Source organism: Trachinotus anak, unplaced genomic scaffold (assembly GCF_046630095.1).
Source record: "Trachinotus anak isolate AG129_WGS33_773 ecotype Australia unplaced genomic scaffold, CSIRO_AGI_Tana_v1 ptg000019l, whole genome shotgun sequence".
NCBI classification, from domain to species: Eukaryota; Metazoa; Chordata; class Actinopteri; order Carangiformes; family Carangidae; genus Trachinotus; species Trachinotus anak.
Window position 1 is genome coordinate 8,888,521 of NW_027273870.1, and position 14,858 is coordinate 8,903,378.

At 40.8% G+C, this 14,858-nt stretch overlaps 2 protein-coding genes across 3 annotated transcripts; one reads left to right on the forward strand and one right to left on the reverse strand.

The window, feature by feature from the left end:
- The first annotated feature begins 220 nt into the window (after positions 1-220).
- On the forward strand, positions 221-7,827 carry best2 (bestrophin 2). Of its 2 annotated transcripts, none has more exons than XM_071505628.1 (10): positions 221-876; positions 1,077-1,301; positions 1,425-1,519; positions 2,193-2,426; positions 3,074-3,228; positions 3,429-3,506; positions 5,200-5,352; positions 5,453-5,533; positions 6,459-6,613; positions 6,867-7,827. In XM_071505628.1, the coding sequence occupies exons 2-10, from the start codon at positions 1,150-1,152 to the stop codon at positions 7,645-7,647; spliced, it is 1,884 nt and encodes a 627-aa protein (XP_071361729.1). In that variant the 5' UTR covers positions 221-876; positions 1,077-1,149; the 3' UTR covers positions 7,648-7,827. The 2 variants fall into 2 exon arrangements, with proteins under 2 accessions (XP_071361729.1, XP_071361730.1); XM_071505629.1 differs by having other exon boundaries at positions 1,112-1,301.
- A 202-nt stretch (positions 7,828-8,029) lies between these two features.
- On the reverse strand, positions 8,030-10,644 carry LOC139636625 (protein Hook homolog 2-like). The gene is made up of 3 exons (XM_071504852.1): positions 10,221-10,644; positions 10,043-10,117; positions 8,030-9,210 (listed from the first exon to the last, which is right to left on the reverse strand). Exons 1-3 carry the CDS (start codon positions 10,269-10,271, stop codon positions 9,079-9,081), a joined length of 258 nt encoding a protein of 85 aa, XP_071360953.1. The 5' UTR covers positions 10,272-10,644; the 3' UTR covers positions 8,030-9,078.
- Between the last annotated feature and the right edge of the window lie 4,214 nt (positions 10,645-14,858).

Sequence of the window (14,858 nt, forward strand, 5' to 3'; positions counted from 1 at the left end):
TGGAGAAGACTGAAGCCAGTTTTCTTAGGCCGGCCGGCAGATTGCCTCTGACACAACATGGAGCCTCATTTCACCTTGATCAAAGCAGATCAGGGGAAACAAACAAGCCTTTTATTTTTATAAAATGAAAGATGCTTGCGGAGGGGGGGGGGAGCCAAATGAAAAGCAGGAAACACCCGTTGTGATGGCACTGTGGAAGTGCATTTGGAAGAAGTGGGATTATCGCACCCCGCTGAGATTTTTATTTTTATTTTTTCTTGTTACGAGAAAAGGTGAGTTTGGAGGCGCAGTGACATAAAACGCTTTTATTGTGAGATAATCTGTTTGTGATTTAAGCCGCAACAAGTCGTAATCACAGACCTGTAACCGGGGAAATTGGTTGCTGTTTTCATATCACTTAACACGAAAATTTGCCACGGTCCACTTGCTCCTGTTTCATAACTCCCTGCTGCACTGTACGGTCCTGTGCGCTCCTTGTGCCCCGGCGCTGCGGCCTGTCGCTTGTGGTCCATCACCGAGCCGCGCTCTCCCGGTCGGGGGCCGCGCTAACGAGCTCCTCCTCCTCATTTTGGGGATTTACCCTGGGGCGCGCTGACCACCGGACGCACCGAGGAAGCTCCGAGGATTACTGCCATGCCGCCGACCCAGCCCCGAGTTAACCGAGCTGACGCCAGGGAATATCAGGGTTATGAGCTCTTTGAAAAGAAAAGAGAAAAAAAAGCACCAGTGGCAAACACGGAGAGCGGCAGCGAGAAGGCTATACTGCTAAGTGAAAATATGAATTCACTTCTCCAGTGGTGCCAATTACGCACAGGGATGCGCTGAGGGACTGGCACGCTCATCCAGGGGGAAAAAAAAAAAAAAAAGCCACAAAAGGTAAGGCGAAGCTTTTGCCGAGATAAATACATTTGCAGTAAGTTTATAGTCTCTTCAGTTAGATTGATGCCACAACCTCATTGTGTGTGTATCAAATAAGATGAGCAGAGAGTTGTTTATTGCAATCATTAGTTAGTCACACAGCAGACTGACCGTCTCTTCACGGCCTCTGACCCGCCTGAACTGGTTCCACGCTGCAGGTGTAACTCCACAGGTGACGCTTTCCTTCAAACAGCTCTTTTATCCTGAGGACCTGTGATCTGGCTGCCACCAATGACTGTCACCTACACGGCCAGAGTTGCAAACGCCCGATTCTGTGGCTTCTCCAAGCTGCTTTTGGTGTGGAAAGGCAGCATCTACAAGGTGCTGTATAAAGAGTTCCTGGCTTTCTTCGCCATGTACACCGCCATCAGCATCACCTACAGGTGAGACAGCAGCTTCAGGAAAAACTGGCAACTGACAAATAGCAGTGTTTTGACTTACAAATCTTTGCTTGAAAGCGGCTGCTAAATGAATGTAAATCATTTTCTATCATTTTGCCATTTTAGATTTTTCCTCTATGATGACCAGAAGAGGTATTTTGAAAAACTGGCAATTTATTGCAACCACTATGCCAGTCTCATCCCTATGTCCTTTGTACTAGGTAAGCTTTAATGATGTTCTTGTCAACTTTGAGATAACAGGACAGGGTATAGGATTTGAGCTGCAGTATGTCCCAGACCTGAGTTCAAGCTGATTTTGGGAGCACCAGAAAATTGACATGACAATGACCCTCAGCTCTAGACCTCAAGATCCTTGTTTGGTAGGTTTACAGCTTAGGGGCATATACATGACTATTATTATATTGGAGATATGAATATATGTACTGTAGGCAATGAAGGGAATGGTAATATTCCAAATTAATAATTAGAATATTATTATTGACTATTGAGAGCAAATTATTCTGGAAACTTTTTCTATGAATTTATGATACCAAATTACCATTTTAACAGACTCCACAGTGCATTCTTCTGCAGCGTGCACTGTAAGTTTAGTAATTTTTTTTCATTCTTCTTTTCTTTTTTTTCTTGCAGCTAAACAAATGCTAAAGCTTACATATACAGCATATGATACATCAAGGTTGTCTGACTATATTAGCTCTCTGATGTATAAGTTGGACTCTATAGTACAAATTATGCAGCAATAAAGGAAAAGCTTTGTTTTTATTTTTGCTGTGGGATCTTGAGGCCACAGTTAAGATGATGACCTGATGGTTGTTAGACTTCACCTGTAAACCCAGAAAACCTAATTTGTCTCCTCTCCACCGCTGATTCCAGGTTTCTACGTGACCCTGGTGGTGAACCGGTGGTGGAGCCAGTACACCAGCATCCCTCTCCCTGACAGGCTCATGTGCGTCCTGTCCGGAGGCCTCCAGGGGAGCGATGAGCGAGGCCGCCTGCTGAGACGCACCATGATGCGTTATGCCAGCCTGTCGGCCCTGCTCATCCTCCGCTCTGTCAGCACAGCTGTCTTCAAGCGTTTCCCCACCATGGACCATGTGGTGGAGGCTGGTGAGTAGATACCTACAGCATCCACTGTGATTTAACAGGATCTTATACAATTTGCAACGTTCCCTTCTGCTGCGACCTTTGCAACAGAACCACGTCTTGAGATTTATGTGCCTAGTTAACTGTTTTTCACGCTGTAGTCAGGAAGTGACAGGAAGTGTTATAGATGGAGTGATGTGATCAGTCACATGCACGTCATGAGTGTGTGTTGTTTCCTCTTTCTGTACGTTCTCTACACCAGAGAGCACAGGAGAAATCACAAGGACAGGCACATCCTGAAATTCACAAATGATAAAGGAAGTTATCACACGCCTGTAACAAGATCTCAAGACGCTGGTGTAGCAATCCTCTCGTCTCGCGTAGTTTCTGGTGAAATCAAAAATGTAAACAGTAAATTTGTATTTTCTTTTCACAGGCTGTTTTCTAACTGTTATAGCTGTGGTGTCATTTCTAGACACACTGAAGTGGTTCTCACTGACTATATAATGACTTCTTTGGAAAAATGATTCAGTGAAAAGTTCAAGCAACCACAGGTGAAATCATACAGAAAGCTGATCTCTCATTTGGTGCTCCTCTCTTTCTCTGAGCCAAATTATCCACAGGGAATAAATAAATGTGAAGCATCAAGCCTTGGTGTGCTGTCTGTGCAGGATTTATGACGAGAGAGGAACGAAAGAAGTTTGAGGGTCTCCACTCCCCTTATAACAAATACTGGATCCCCTGCGTCTGGTTCACCAACCTGGCTGCTGTGGCCCGCTGTGAGGGCAGGATCAAAGATGATCATACACTCAAATTGCTGCTGGAGGTGCACCATCACACACACAGACACACACACACACACACACACACACACACACGCCATTTACACAGGCCCACTGATGAGTTGGAACTACAGTTCTTGTGCTTGGACAGTTCGAGATGTATATTCACAGAGACATGAAGACAGAAAAGTCAGGATTCATTTTGTTAAGTGACCTCGCAAAGTGGCTTTTTGTTTGTTAACAGGAGCTGAATGGGTTCAGAGGGAAGTGCAGCATGTTGTTTCATTATGACATGATCAGCGTTCCCCTGGTTTACACTCAGGTAGGTGCTATGTTGCTTGGGATTTTGCAAAACTTTTTGCACTGCTACATTTGATGACACTCACACTGCTTGTTTCATCTTTCTCATGAGGCTTTCATATTTTACCTGGCATTTTGTCATTTTGTTAATTTTATATTTTGGTCCTTAAGATCAATTAGTTCATTTAAATTTTTTTTTTAATGGTTGAAATGAACAATGAACTCAAAAGGACATGCATGTATTCATACAGTGACTCCATCCAACATTAATATTAAACAATATGGAACTGGAGAAACACCTACATGAGGAAAAATAAAAGTTTATATAATGGCCATTGGTTAAGAATTATTTTTCTGAAGAACCATGTTTTTTTTTCCAATCAGTGTGCTAGCTGCTATGGCTTTAAATACTACAGTTCCCAAGAGCCTTAGTACCAACAGTATATAGTATAAATTCAGAGTCCAACAAGTAATTGATTGAAGCAGCTTAATGGCTTTCTGTTATGAGCTGTGAAGGCACCAGAATTTGAAGCTCAGACATTTTGACATGTTGTTGTAAGAAAAGCTCAGGTGTAAATATGAATGATGGTTAAGTTCCATTCAGCTTCTTTAAGCTGGAATGCAACTGGGACACTGGGCCATTGCTGATGTCATTAGTAAGACCTGTGCTTTTCCTACTACAACCAACTGTCTGCTGAGGAAAAGAACCATTGAATGTTTCTTACTGCAGTGCTTCTCTTTAACGTTTATGTAAACACAGTTTTGTACCTTTCAGCAAACACGGGCCTTTTTCATGGCAAGTATTTGACTTATCCTAGCAGGGAACAACTTAACAACTTTAATGGCATTACTAACGAACGGAATACAGCTCTAATTAAGATTATTACCTATATGCAAATGTAATATACGTAGATATATTGAATTCCTATTAATGAAGTATATGTACATATAAAATCAATCAATTTCAGAAATTTGAACAATTTCATATATTGACATATGTCAATGTGTGAATGTTTATGTATGTAAGTTTATAATATAGTATTCATTCATTTTCCATACTGCTTACCTTCTTGCTGTGAGGCAACAGCGCTAACCATTGTGGTGCCCTATTTTAGACATATGTCACATAAATATATATCCATCCCAAAGCCTACATATAACATATATAGGCATATACAATTTTTATATCTATGTTGTTTTAATAAACATGAATATTTAAATTAAATATATATCATTAACACACTGTTGCAACATGATAAACCATACCAAAATTCATCATATAAATATATTTAATATGTGTAGATACGCATTTCACTATGGGACTTTTATATATGTAATCAACTTATATCTTCATATATCAAAGATTTATATATGTAATAATATCATATCCCCTTATAGGTGATATATATGGCAACATCACTGTTGATATAGGGAACATATCTGTCATTTATCACATTTCTGTATGGGTAGGTGTACTTCTGTTTGGCACAATTGTAAGATAGGCACTCTCTATTAACTCCTTGCATGACACAATATATGCTATAGAAATTTGGTCCATGCTGCCAGGTGTGTGGTCAATCAGTGTTTTAAAATATAATGAAGATTATTGGTCTGGTTTTCGAATAGTAAGCAAATCTAGCAGACTCAGATAGTAAAGAATTATTGGAATCAAAAGGCAAAAAAAATTTGTCCATTTACCTTCATCTGTCCCTCAGGTGGTGACTTTGGCCGTGTATAGCTTCTTCCTGGTGTGTCTAATAGGTCGTCAGTTCCTGGACCCCAGTCAAGGTTATCCAGGCCATGACCTCGACCTCTACGTGCCCATCTTCACTCTGCTGCAGTTCTTCTTTTACGCAGGGTGGCTCAAGGTCAGATACAAGGGGTCACATACCTTTTGTTAGCTTTTGATGTAAACTTTTAACACTGTTTCTTTAATCAGCTTTTTAAATTTTCTTTTCTGTCCTGAAGGTTGCAGAGCAGCTGATCAACCCCTTTGGAGAAGATGATGATGACTTTGAGACTAACTGGTTGATAGACAGAAATTTCCAGGTTTCTTAATGCTGTCTCTTTTTCTTAATTTATCATTCCTCTGTCTCTGCCATGTTATTAAATACTGCTTCACCAGGGTCTCCTATTTTAACTTTACCACGTCTTGGACAGCAGTAGACAAAGTACACATCTCCATTACTTGAGTCAAAGTATAGATCCTCCTGGTCAAATATTACTTGATACAAGTGAGAGTTGTTCAGTCAAATTTTTACTTGAGTTAAAATACTGGAGTACTTGCTTTTGAAAATACTTAAGTATTCAAAAATAGAATAAAAAGCTTGTAGAATATGATTCAAAGACGATAGAAATAGACATAAGAAAAAAACCAAATCAACAAAAGGAGCCGTTGACATTTTCATATTGAATTTCATTTTGTTTTTTGTGGACTGTGATAAAGTTTGGTTGTGGTAAACACATCAAACATTAACATGAATGGAATCTTTCTTAGTTTCTAAAATTTCAAACATGGAAAGTTGTAGTCTCTATTGAAGACTCTTTTGCCTCATCTTAATCTAACGTAGCCATCAGTCAGACACAGCCAGGTTCAAACTGAGCTGTTTTTAAATCACATTTTTCAAAATAAAAGAAAACTCATTCCACAGACTAAAAGCTTGGCTTCAAAGTAATGAGTATGTCGTAGAAATACAGTGGAGTCAAAAGTACAACTTTTACTTTTAAGTGTAGTGGAGTAAAAGGCGTAAGTTTCAAATAAAAATAGTATTCAAGTAAAGTACAGATACTGGAAAAATATAGTCAAGTAAATATACTTTGTCACTGTCCACCCCTGGTCTTCGGGCAGTCGGACTGCTATGATGAGACTCTGCATGTCATCTAAAAACCGGTTGCAACCATTGGTCAACAAGTCAGGTTTTTCTCATATTTCTTAAAATCAAGTGAAAGTTTCAGTCTGTGTTTCACTCTACAGGTGTCCATGATGGCAGTGGATGAGATGTATGGCGATCTGCCGATGATGGAGAGAGACCGCTACTGGAATGACTCTAACCCCCGGCCACCCTACACTGCTGCCACTCTCTTTGTCCTCCGCAAACCGTCCTTCCAAGGGTCCACTTTCGACATGGCGTGAGTTTTTTGGTTTTACCTTCTCATTGTGCGTGTGACTGTGAGAACGTGACACTTTCAGTTTGAATTGTTCAGCTGGGTGGGAAAACCTGGGTGCTGAAAATGAAAGTGTTCTGCCTTAATTCAAAAAGTGGTGTGAAAAAGTTAGGACTGAAAGAAAGTTAATGAAAGTTAAAGTTAAGTTAACACAACAACTGAAAGTATGGTACTTTCATGAAAACTACACATGAATTACCATGACATCACTTGACAGGATCCCTAAGGAGGAGATGCACTTCCAGCCTCTGGAGGACATTGCTGAGAACTTGGAGGAGTCAGGCAGTCGTCACCCTAACATGGCCCTTTTCAACCGTCTCCTTAACGCAGCTCCGTCTCCCACTGGACTCATGGGAGGGGCTCTTCGCCGCACCTCAGCCCAGCTCCAGAGGCTACGCCACTCTCCCAGCATTGACCAATGCACCAGTGATGATGATGATGATGAAAGTTGTAAGATAGGCAAAGGGGGGTCACTGCCATCAGGGCTGGGGCAGGAAACCCAGAGCACTGTGTGCAGTTTCAGGGAAGAGAAGAGCGCCAGAACACCTCTACTGGAAATTCAGTTTGGGGCAGAGCAGGAGAGGCGTGGGGGGAACCCTGGCGTCAATGAGAAGAAGAGTGGAGTGGAGGGGAAGAGTGATGGAGTGTGGCAGATGAGGGAGGATGGAGGGAAAGCAGAAAGTACAAGGTGGGAGACTCAAGTTCCGATGTCACTGCTCCCCCCCCCCCCCCAGTCCTCAAAAGAGACGTCCACTCGACCAGCCTCCGCCACTCCCATCGCCTCCCATCACCCTTCTGCCTTCATGTTTCTCCCGGCTGCCCACTCCAGTCTGGAGCACTGCAGCTCCCAGCCAGCTATCAACCAAAACAGAGTTGTGCCCACCATACCCAAACCTCCCTTTGGTGGAAACAAGATGTCATTCCTCACTGTGCCGTCTTACAACGAACCCCAGCGTTTTCGCAGTGTGAGCATGGGGTCAGAGCTCACTGGATCATAGGTTCCCATGACTTTTGACTGTTTGAAACTCCAATGCCTGATTCACAGCACGTTTTCATAAGTGAAATTAGTCATAGCTGTGGAAGTTTGCTTCCACTTTTACTTTGAGTCCACTGCACCATTTGGGTCATACAATGACCACTTCATGGAAATAACATTGTTCAGAGATACAGAAACCCCCCCCCCCCCCCCCCCCCCCCACCACCACCACCACCACCACCACCACCACCACCTCACTAAAGATGTTTGAAAGTCAACTTTGAACTGTGCTCAATTTCAACACATCATCTGAGACCTGAGAGGAAAGTCTAGTATTTGAAGGAAGATTTGGGAAGTTCAAAGTAGGATTTTGGAGACTAATTATCTATTTAATCTCTGTCCATTCAGGCATTAGGCTACATGTTTGTGCTAAGCAAGGCTAAACAAGTTTCATCACAGGTTTAACCTTGGTTACCACAGAGACAAGAAGGAGTTGGTCTCTATTAAAAAAGCGAATTAACTAGTCACCCATGCATCCAAGAGTCACCTGGGTTTTGTTCAACTTCGGAGGCGTAATGCAGCAGTTTGCTAAGTAAAAAAGCTGGCTGCTCATTGAACTAATGATTTTTTTTTTTTTTACCTCTACATTTGTTAAATACAGAGAATACAACAAAATATGATGCATTACAGTTGTTGCAAGGCACCTTTGACAGAACAAATTTAGCTGTTTCCATCTACTTTCAGCTTTTGTACTTTAAGCTAATCAAGTCAAACCTACCTGTGTACATGAAAGAACATGAAAGTGAAAATAAGGAGTGTGTGGTTAAAGACAACAAAGTTTTGGTTTTTCAGTTATCTGCATATTATGCTGTAGGATATAAATTGCCTGTTACTACTGAAGTCTTTTCTCGTATTTCAGCATTAGCCAAAGTTTGAACAGAAAATGGTGCTAAAAAGACAAAATAGGTGACAGTCTTCTCTCTTCACTTTATTCAGATTATTAAAAAAAACTGGAAATAGAATGATATCTAATGCAATATCTTATGTATGTTCAAAACCTAATTTAAACAAATTTTAAATGAAATAACACTATTTTTAGTTTCAGTTTTACAGTGACATAAAAGGAATAGTAATGGTTTTGCATTATTTTGAATGGAAATTGTATCTTACCTGCAAAAAATAAAATTCTAAATGATACAATGAGGAATGGAGCATTTGCTGATTATTCACAAGAACACATTTAGTGATAGTACAGATAAAAAACAGTAATGTATGACACTTATGTATGTCCCTTCAGTACCAATAATGGCCACCCGGGGGTGACAGCAGCAAACCAAACAGACCACAGACAGCGAGAACTTTAGTCAATGAAAAAGCTTCTTCCACAGTCTTGCTCTTTATCCTGCCCATGAGTGGGTCGCACTCCTCTATTTCGCCCTGCAGATGAAGCCCCCTACCTGGGCTGCAGCTGGGGGGAGAGCACTCTCCTGGCCTGGGTGGACTGCCTCTGTTTGGACAGGAAAGACTGAGCCGGTGCTGGAGCTCCAGAGTCCTCACACAGACTGTGCCGCTGCAGAGCAGAGGACTGCAAAACGCAAAAAACAACTTTCATCCATTAGTGGAAACACTATAATACTAAAATTAAGGCATATTAACAGCCTGGTCCTAAAAAAATAATAATTCTACAACTATTACTCTACTATACAACCATTAATTAATATATAGATTGTGTCTAACACCTTAGAGCAATATCAGCTCTATAAGTAAACAAACAATATTTTTTAACACCTATTAAGCTATAACCAAAAGAAGCACATGGGTAACAGAGTAATCACTGTACTCAACCCCCATAAGCAACTTGGTTGTGGGAAACCAGTGGGGGCTAATGTGAGTCTCTATGTACAGTTCTGATGAACTTCCTTGTTTGTTGGTTAAACGAAGATCATTTATTTATCAGAGAAGACGTGGCTTTCCACATCCTCTCACCTCAGTACAGAACAGGTCATATCATAACAGATTGGGAAGAAAAAAGGGTGTTAAAAAAAAGTCACCAGAAAAATCTGCAGTTATCTGTAAGTGGGAAATTTGAAGCGTAGCTGTGTGTAAAGTGTTCAAAGATGTTACCTTACTTTTCCAGACAACGCAAACACATTTAGAGCAAAGGCAGCACTTTACATTATCACAAAAACATCAAGCAGATATTGTTTCATCTGTACAACGACTCCCCTGCAGTGCTGGATTCTGTCTGAAGTGATTGATTAACAATTATTCAGAAAGTGCATTTCATTGTACAACAAAACACAGCATGCTGTTACACCTCCCACAAACTGTGATGTACCTCTGATAAACAGTGCTTCTTAGAAAGTGACAGTTTGAAGGGATACAGTTAGTAAGATTTTCTTTCCTCATGTCCTCACCATGCTTTTCCAGGCTGAGAGGATCAGTTTCTCCTCTTGTTCCTGTCTAGACCTCGTATCATCTCCCTGAGAGTCCTGTGACATTTGAAAAGTCATAAAGTGTTTTACCAGTGCAATGAGACAACATGCCCAACACAAACAAAAAAGTACTTCAGGATCTGGACAGACATTAACTCACCACTGGGGCAGCTGTCGCATCGAAAAGTCTGTCATCCTTGTTGGTGGTCATTATTCAAAATCTGTCACAACACAGACAAATCCAACCAAAGAAATGTGTGCGTGCGTGACTGACCGACGTGAACATCAACAGCCCCCTGACCTGCCTCGTCTGTCTGCAGCCCCAGTGCTGCTCCTGGCTGTATTTTGCAGTGGACGCCCTGGTTTTGTTGTCCGGCAGAAAGAACAATATGGAGAGGTGCTGCAGGCTTAAGTGCTCTAGCTCCTCGCCACAGTCAAAGATGCCATCCTGCTGACTCGGGCACATCCACTGTTTAACAGTCAGTCATCAGGCTGGGGATTAGTAGGTGAGCACCATAACACAATACAGTTATCTTGACAATAGATATGGCTTCATGCTGAAAAGTAGGAGCATAATATCTTAGAAAACATGTTTGGTGCCCTGTTGATCATCACAAAAAATCTAATTGTGGTGTCAAGAAGAGAATAAGAAATCCTGTCTAGTCTTCTGTCAGTGGCATTTTATCATTGGCGCTCTAATGTTTTTACTCATGGATGGATCCATGAGTTAGTATGCATATTTGTCTGTTTAACTGAGTCATTACCAGTTTCACTGACCCAGAAATTCTGTAGTTCCCCTAATTATCACTGGACCAGCATCAAAGGCCAGCAGTATCAGCACATCAGGCAAGATCAAGCAACAGAGAAAAAGTCTGGCTACTTATGGCTAGTTGTCTTCTAGAGCTCTCTATTTCCTGTCTCCCAGAGTCAGTTTCTACAAAGGTCAACCGATTTAGGTCTTTTCAATGGTTTCACGGGAAATATGGTTGGTGTTTTTGTCATTAAGTGTGAAAACACAAGTGTGGGGGAGGATTTCAAGGAACTGTGTGTGTGTGTATGTGTGTGTCTGTTGCTTCTCTGGAACCAGGAGTACTGAGGTCAGCAGCCAGGCTTACTGAAACTATCTAATTTAAGACTCAAATCTGCTGTGCAGCTCCTCACGAATGATGTAACCACACTAACCACATGGTAATGCGTGTTTTTGCAAGTGTGTGTGTGTGTGTGTACGTGTGTGTTGCACATTTTACTTATCAGACTTGCTGAATGCATTTACCACTAAGGACTTTCAGTTTGTGGGTCTCTGTGGAAAGGAAATGTACTCCTGAAATGGAAACAAGTGGAAGAAACACAACAGAAAAAAAATGTGGGAAGAAAAGAAACTTTCACAAACAGGTTTCTTGGAATCTGTCTCATCTGAAACCTGCAGAAGTTTGCTTTGTTATGAAGGAGATGCAGATCACAAGGCCACAACACACGCACAGTGTGCTACAGATTCCTGTTAGCTAGCATTGCCTGAACATCTGTTGTGAAAGCTTCCTCCTACTGCTGCAGTTTCTGGGCTGCAGTCTCACAAAACAGAGATTTCTGCTGCCTCATAATCAGTTTCCTTGCATCGGCCTGTTGTTACATTAATCATGCTTAATAGATTCTTAGAATACCCATAAATACCCAATAACTACAGGAGAGGTCTGGTCTATTACACCTGACTGCATCATCTTTTGACTGGTTATGATAAATAGTAACCGCTGAGCTCTTGAAAACACTATCACTATACTATCACTATACTGAGGAGGAGCAATGTTGAAATGCTTTGGACTTTAAGATGGCAGGATTACAGACAGTTGGTTGTTTTAATAATTCCACTGTTTCTCTTTGCTTTCTCCTCCAAATAAATGTCTGACTAACCTGAGCAAGTTGTTTAAAACCTGCCTGATCATCTCATTGTTTGTGTTTCTTGCCCTGCCTGACTGATATTGCCAAAATCTCAGCAAGTACAATGTTATTATTGTCAAGGGAGACCATTGCCAAAATTATGAAAATATGACAAAGATGTATGAAACCAGAATTTCCCGTAAAATAAGTTGTCAGTGTCACAACAGAAAAAGAGGTTGTCAGTACTGATGTAGTGCTACATTTAAAGACAGCTGTCATAAGAATATGTCATAAGAACAGTACACAATCACGCATAAAATCAATCATTAATATGTCTACAACAATATTTGTATTGATTTGTTGGCTGACTAAAATACACACTCTCACACAGTGTTTACAACCTCAGCTTGTTGCTTTTGTTTGCACATTATGCAATAACGGGATCTAATGTGCTTTTCTAACTGAGTAAACACACATGTGACTCCAGTCAGTGTTTATTGTACCATCTCTAACCCTGTACTTTCACATTTGTTTTTGTCTGGTTTGTGTGTGTGTGTGTGTGTGTGTGTGTGTGTGTGTGTGTGTGTGCGCGCGCGCATGTGGGTGTTTCAGACACTCCCTGTCTCACACACCCTGCTTCATGAAAAAGTACTGTGCATAAGGGACCTGTCTGTCTGGTTCTCCCCACCTGTGTGTGTGTGTGTGTGTGTGTGTGTGTGTGTGTGTGTGTGTGTCTATCAGTCTAGTCTGTTACAGACTGGTGAGACAGACTATTAAGTCTGTCTGACATTGTGGTGTTATCAAGATAGATGGCAATACAAAGACCTGTTTCTGGAGGCTGGTTAAGTGTGTGTCTGTTAAAAGCACAGAGTAGATAACAGATTTCCTAGCTGTCTTTTTTCAACAGTTTAACATTTTGGGAAAAACACTTAACTTGAGAAGACAGATACCACTTCCATATCTCTATGGTAAATATGAAGCTACAGCAAGCAGACAGTTGGCTTAGCTCAGCATAATGACTGGAAACAGGTTGAAACAGCGTGGCTCTGCCCAAACTGAAGTATGAAAACAACATTTGTCATTTTTAAGCCGTATGGATCAGTTGTATAGATAAAATATTGAAATAAAACATATGAATTAGCTAAATTCGAAGTGCTGGTATGTGGATTTTGGTAGTGTAGGACAGAACCAGGCTAGTTCTTTCCCTGTTTCTAGTCTTTATGCTAAGCTAAGAGCCTCAGTTTCATATTGAGCAGACAGATATGAGAGTGGTATTGATTTCCTCATGTAACCCTTGGCAAAAAGGTATATTTCCCAAAATGCTGAACTATTTCTTTAATGGTGTCTTGGTCACTTTTTTCTTCCCTAAATTATCTTGTTGCTCCTAGTTTCACATAAAACTCTCAGTTACTTTGACAAATGTTCGGTATTTCAGGTTTGTGTTTGCAGATCTTATGATCTGGCTTTCTACATACAGTGGAAGTGATATTTCACCACAACAGATGCCAAAGTGGTGGGTCCAGGAGTCAAATGGGATCAAGTTTCCTGATGTTCAACTTAACTGTGTTTCACTCTCTTAACATAAGTACAATATGTACATACAAGGACTGTTGTGTTCTGTTATTCACTCTGCTGGCATCAGCTCACAGTTATATAATTCTGTACCAAGTTAAATTTAACAACAACAATCTTCTCAGATGTGGTTCCAAAGGATCATTTTTTAAAATCTAATTAAATGAGAGCTATGGTCTAATGCGGATCTTTTTTTTTTGGCAGGAGGTGAGCTGGGGGTGGAGGTGAAGAGTCTTTGATATGAAAAGGCTTGAAAACCCGTACACACACTGTGTTCATTGTAGAGTCATTCCTTAAGTTCTGATCTGTCATAAATGCTGGATCTGCAACAAGTGTCTGTTTTCAGTGTGTTACAAAGTTAGTCCTCAGGGTTGACTCCTGAAAGTCATAGTACGGTGGACATGTCAGCCGCTGTCTGTTCGACCGCCAGCCTCCACCTGCAGCAGCAGCAGCCTCACAGCTTCCTCTGCCCAGCCGCAGTGCTGTTTATGTCTGGGCTGCAGCCCTCAGCAGAGGCCAGCAGCGGCAAAACATGTTTTTCCTCAGAGGATCTGAAAGCTGGGCAGATGATGTCTCCACAGTCAGAAGTTATTATTTAAGTCAATGTGAGGATGCTATTATTTCTTTAGAGATGGGAAGGATTTCCACCTCTGTGAACAAAATGGACAAATGATTTTCCTGTGACATTTAGAACTGTTCTGATATTAAAGAACCATTTTTGGGTTTTTTTTCCCCTGCCCATTAATTCAAATTACCTACATTAAGGTTGACGGTTATTGAGTGTTATTCAAAATATGTCTTTTTAAATTAGACATTGGTTTCAGTTCACATTGCAGTATAAAGATCTTTTTTTTAAGATTTTCACATCCGTATGAGTCACTAATCCAGACCTTTGAATCACTGTCCACATCTCTGATTTGTTCAGCAATTCAAATAAAGTAAAATAAAATGATAATTCAATCAGGCTGAAGAACGGCTTCTTCTTGGTATAAAGAAATTCTTCACTGACAGGACATTTAAACAAGCAATGACTTCAGAGATTTAAGAGCATTACTTTAAAATTTGTTTTTCATGACTTCTTCTGGTTGGCCGATTGGACCCCTTTTTAAAAAAAAAAAAAAAAAAAAAAGAACCTTCTTGACATGATATTTATTTTTTGACATGTAATGTGGGATGGAAGAAGTTATGTTGCTTCACCACCGAAGCAGTATTTCTGGTGTCTTGTATATCCACCTGCCTTGCACTTGTATGTGCATGACACAATAAAATAAACTATAGAATAACTAACAAACTAGCTAAGTAGCAGGGACACTGTTTCTTATCTTTAAACGTTGGTGTGAACCATGAGACTCAT

Coding starts and splice junctions, on each gene's coding strand:
- best2 (XM_071505628.1), top strand. CDS start 1,150: ATGACTGTCACCTACACGGCCAGAGTTGCAAACGCCCGATTCTGTGGC. Junction 2,427..3,073: donor GGACCATGTGGTGGAGGCTG/GTGAGTAGATAC, acceptor CTGTCTGTGCAG/GATTTATGACGAGAGAGGAA. Junction 3,229..3,428: donor CACTCAAATTGCTGCTGGAG/GTGCACCATCAC, acceptor GTTTGTTAACAG/GAGCTGAATGGGTTCAGAGG.
- LOC139636625 (XM_071504852.1), bottom strand. CDS start 10,271: ATGACCACCAACAAGGATGACAGACTTTTCGATGCGACAGCTGCCCCA. Junction 10,118..10,220: donor ATGCGACAGCTGCCCCAGTG/GTGAGTTAATGT, acceptor CAAATGTCACAG/GACTCTCAGGGAGATGATAC. Junction 9,211..10,042: donor TCTCAGCCTGGAAAAGCATG/GTGAGGACATGA, acceptor TGCGTTTTGCAG/TCCTCTGCTCTGCAGCGGCA.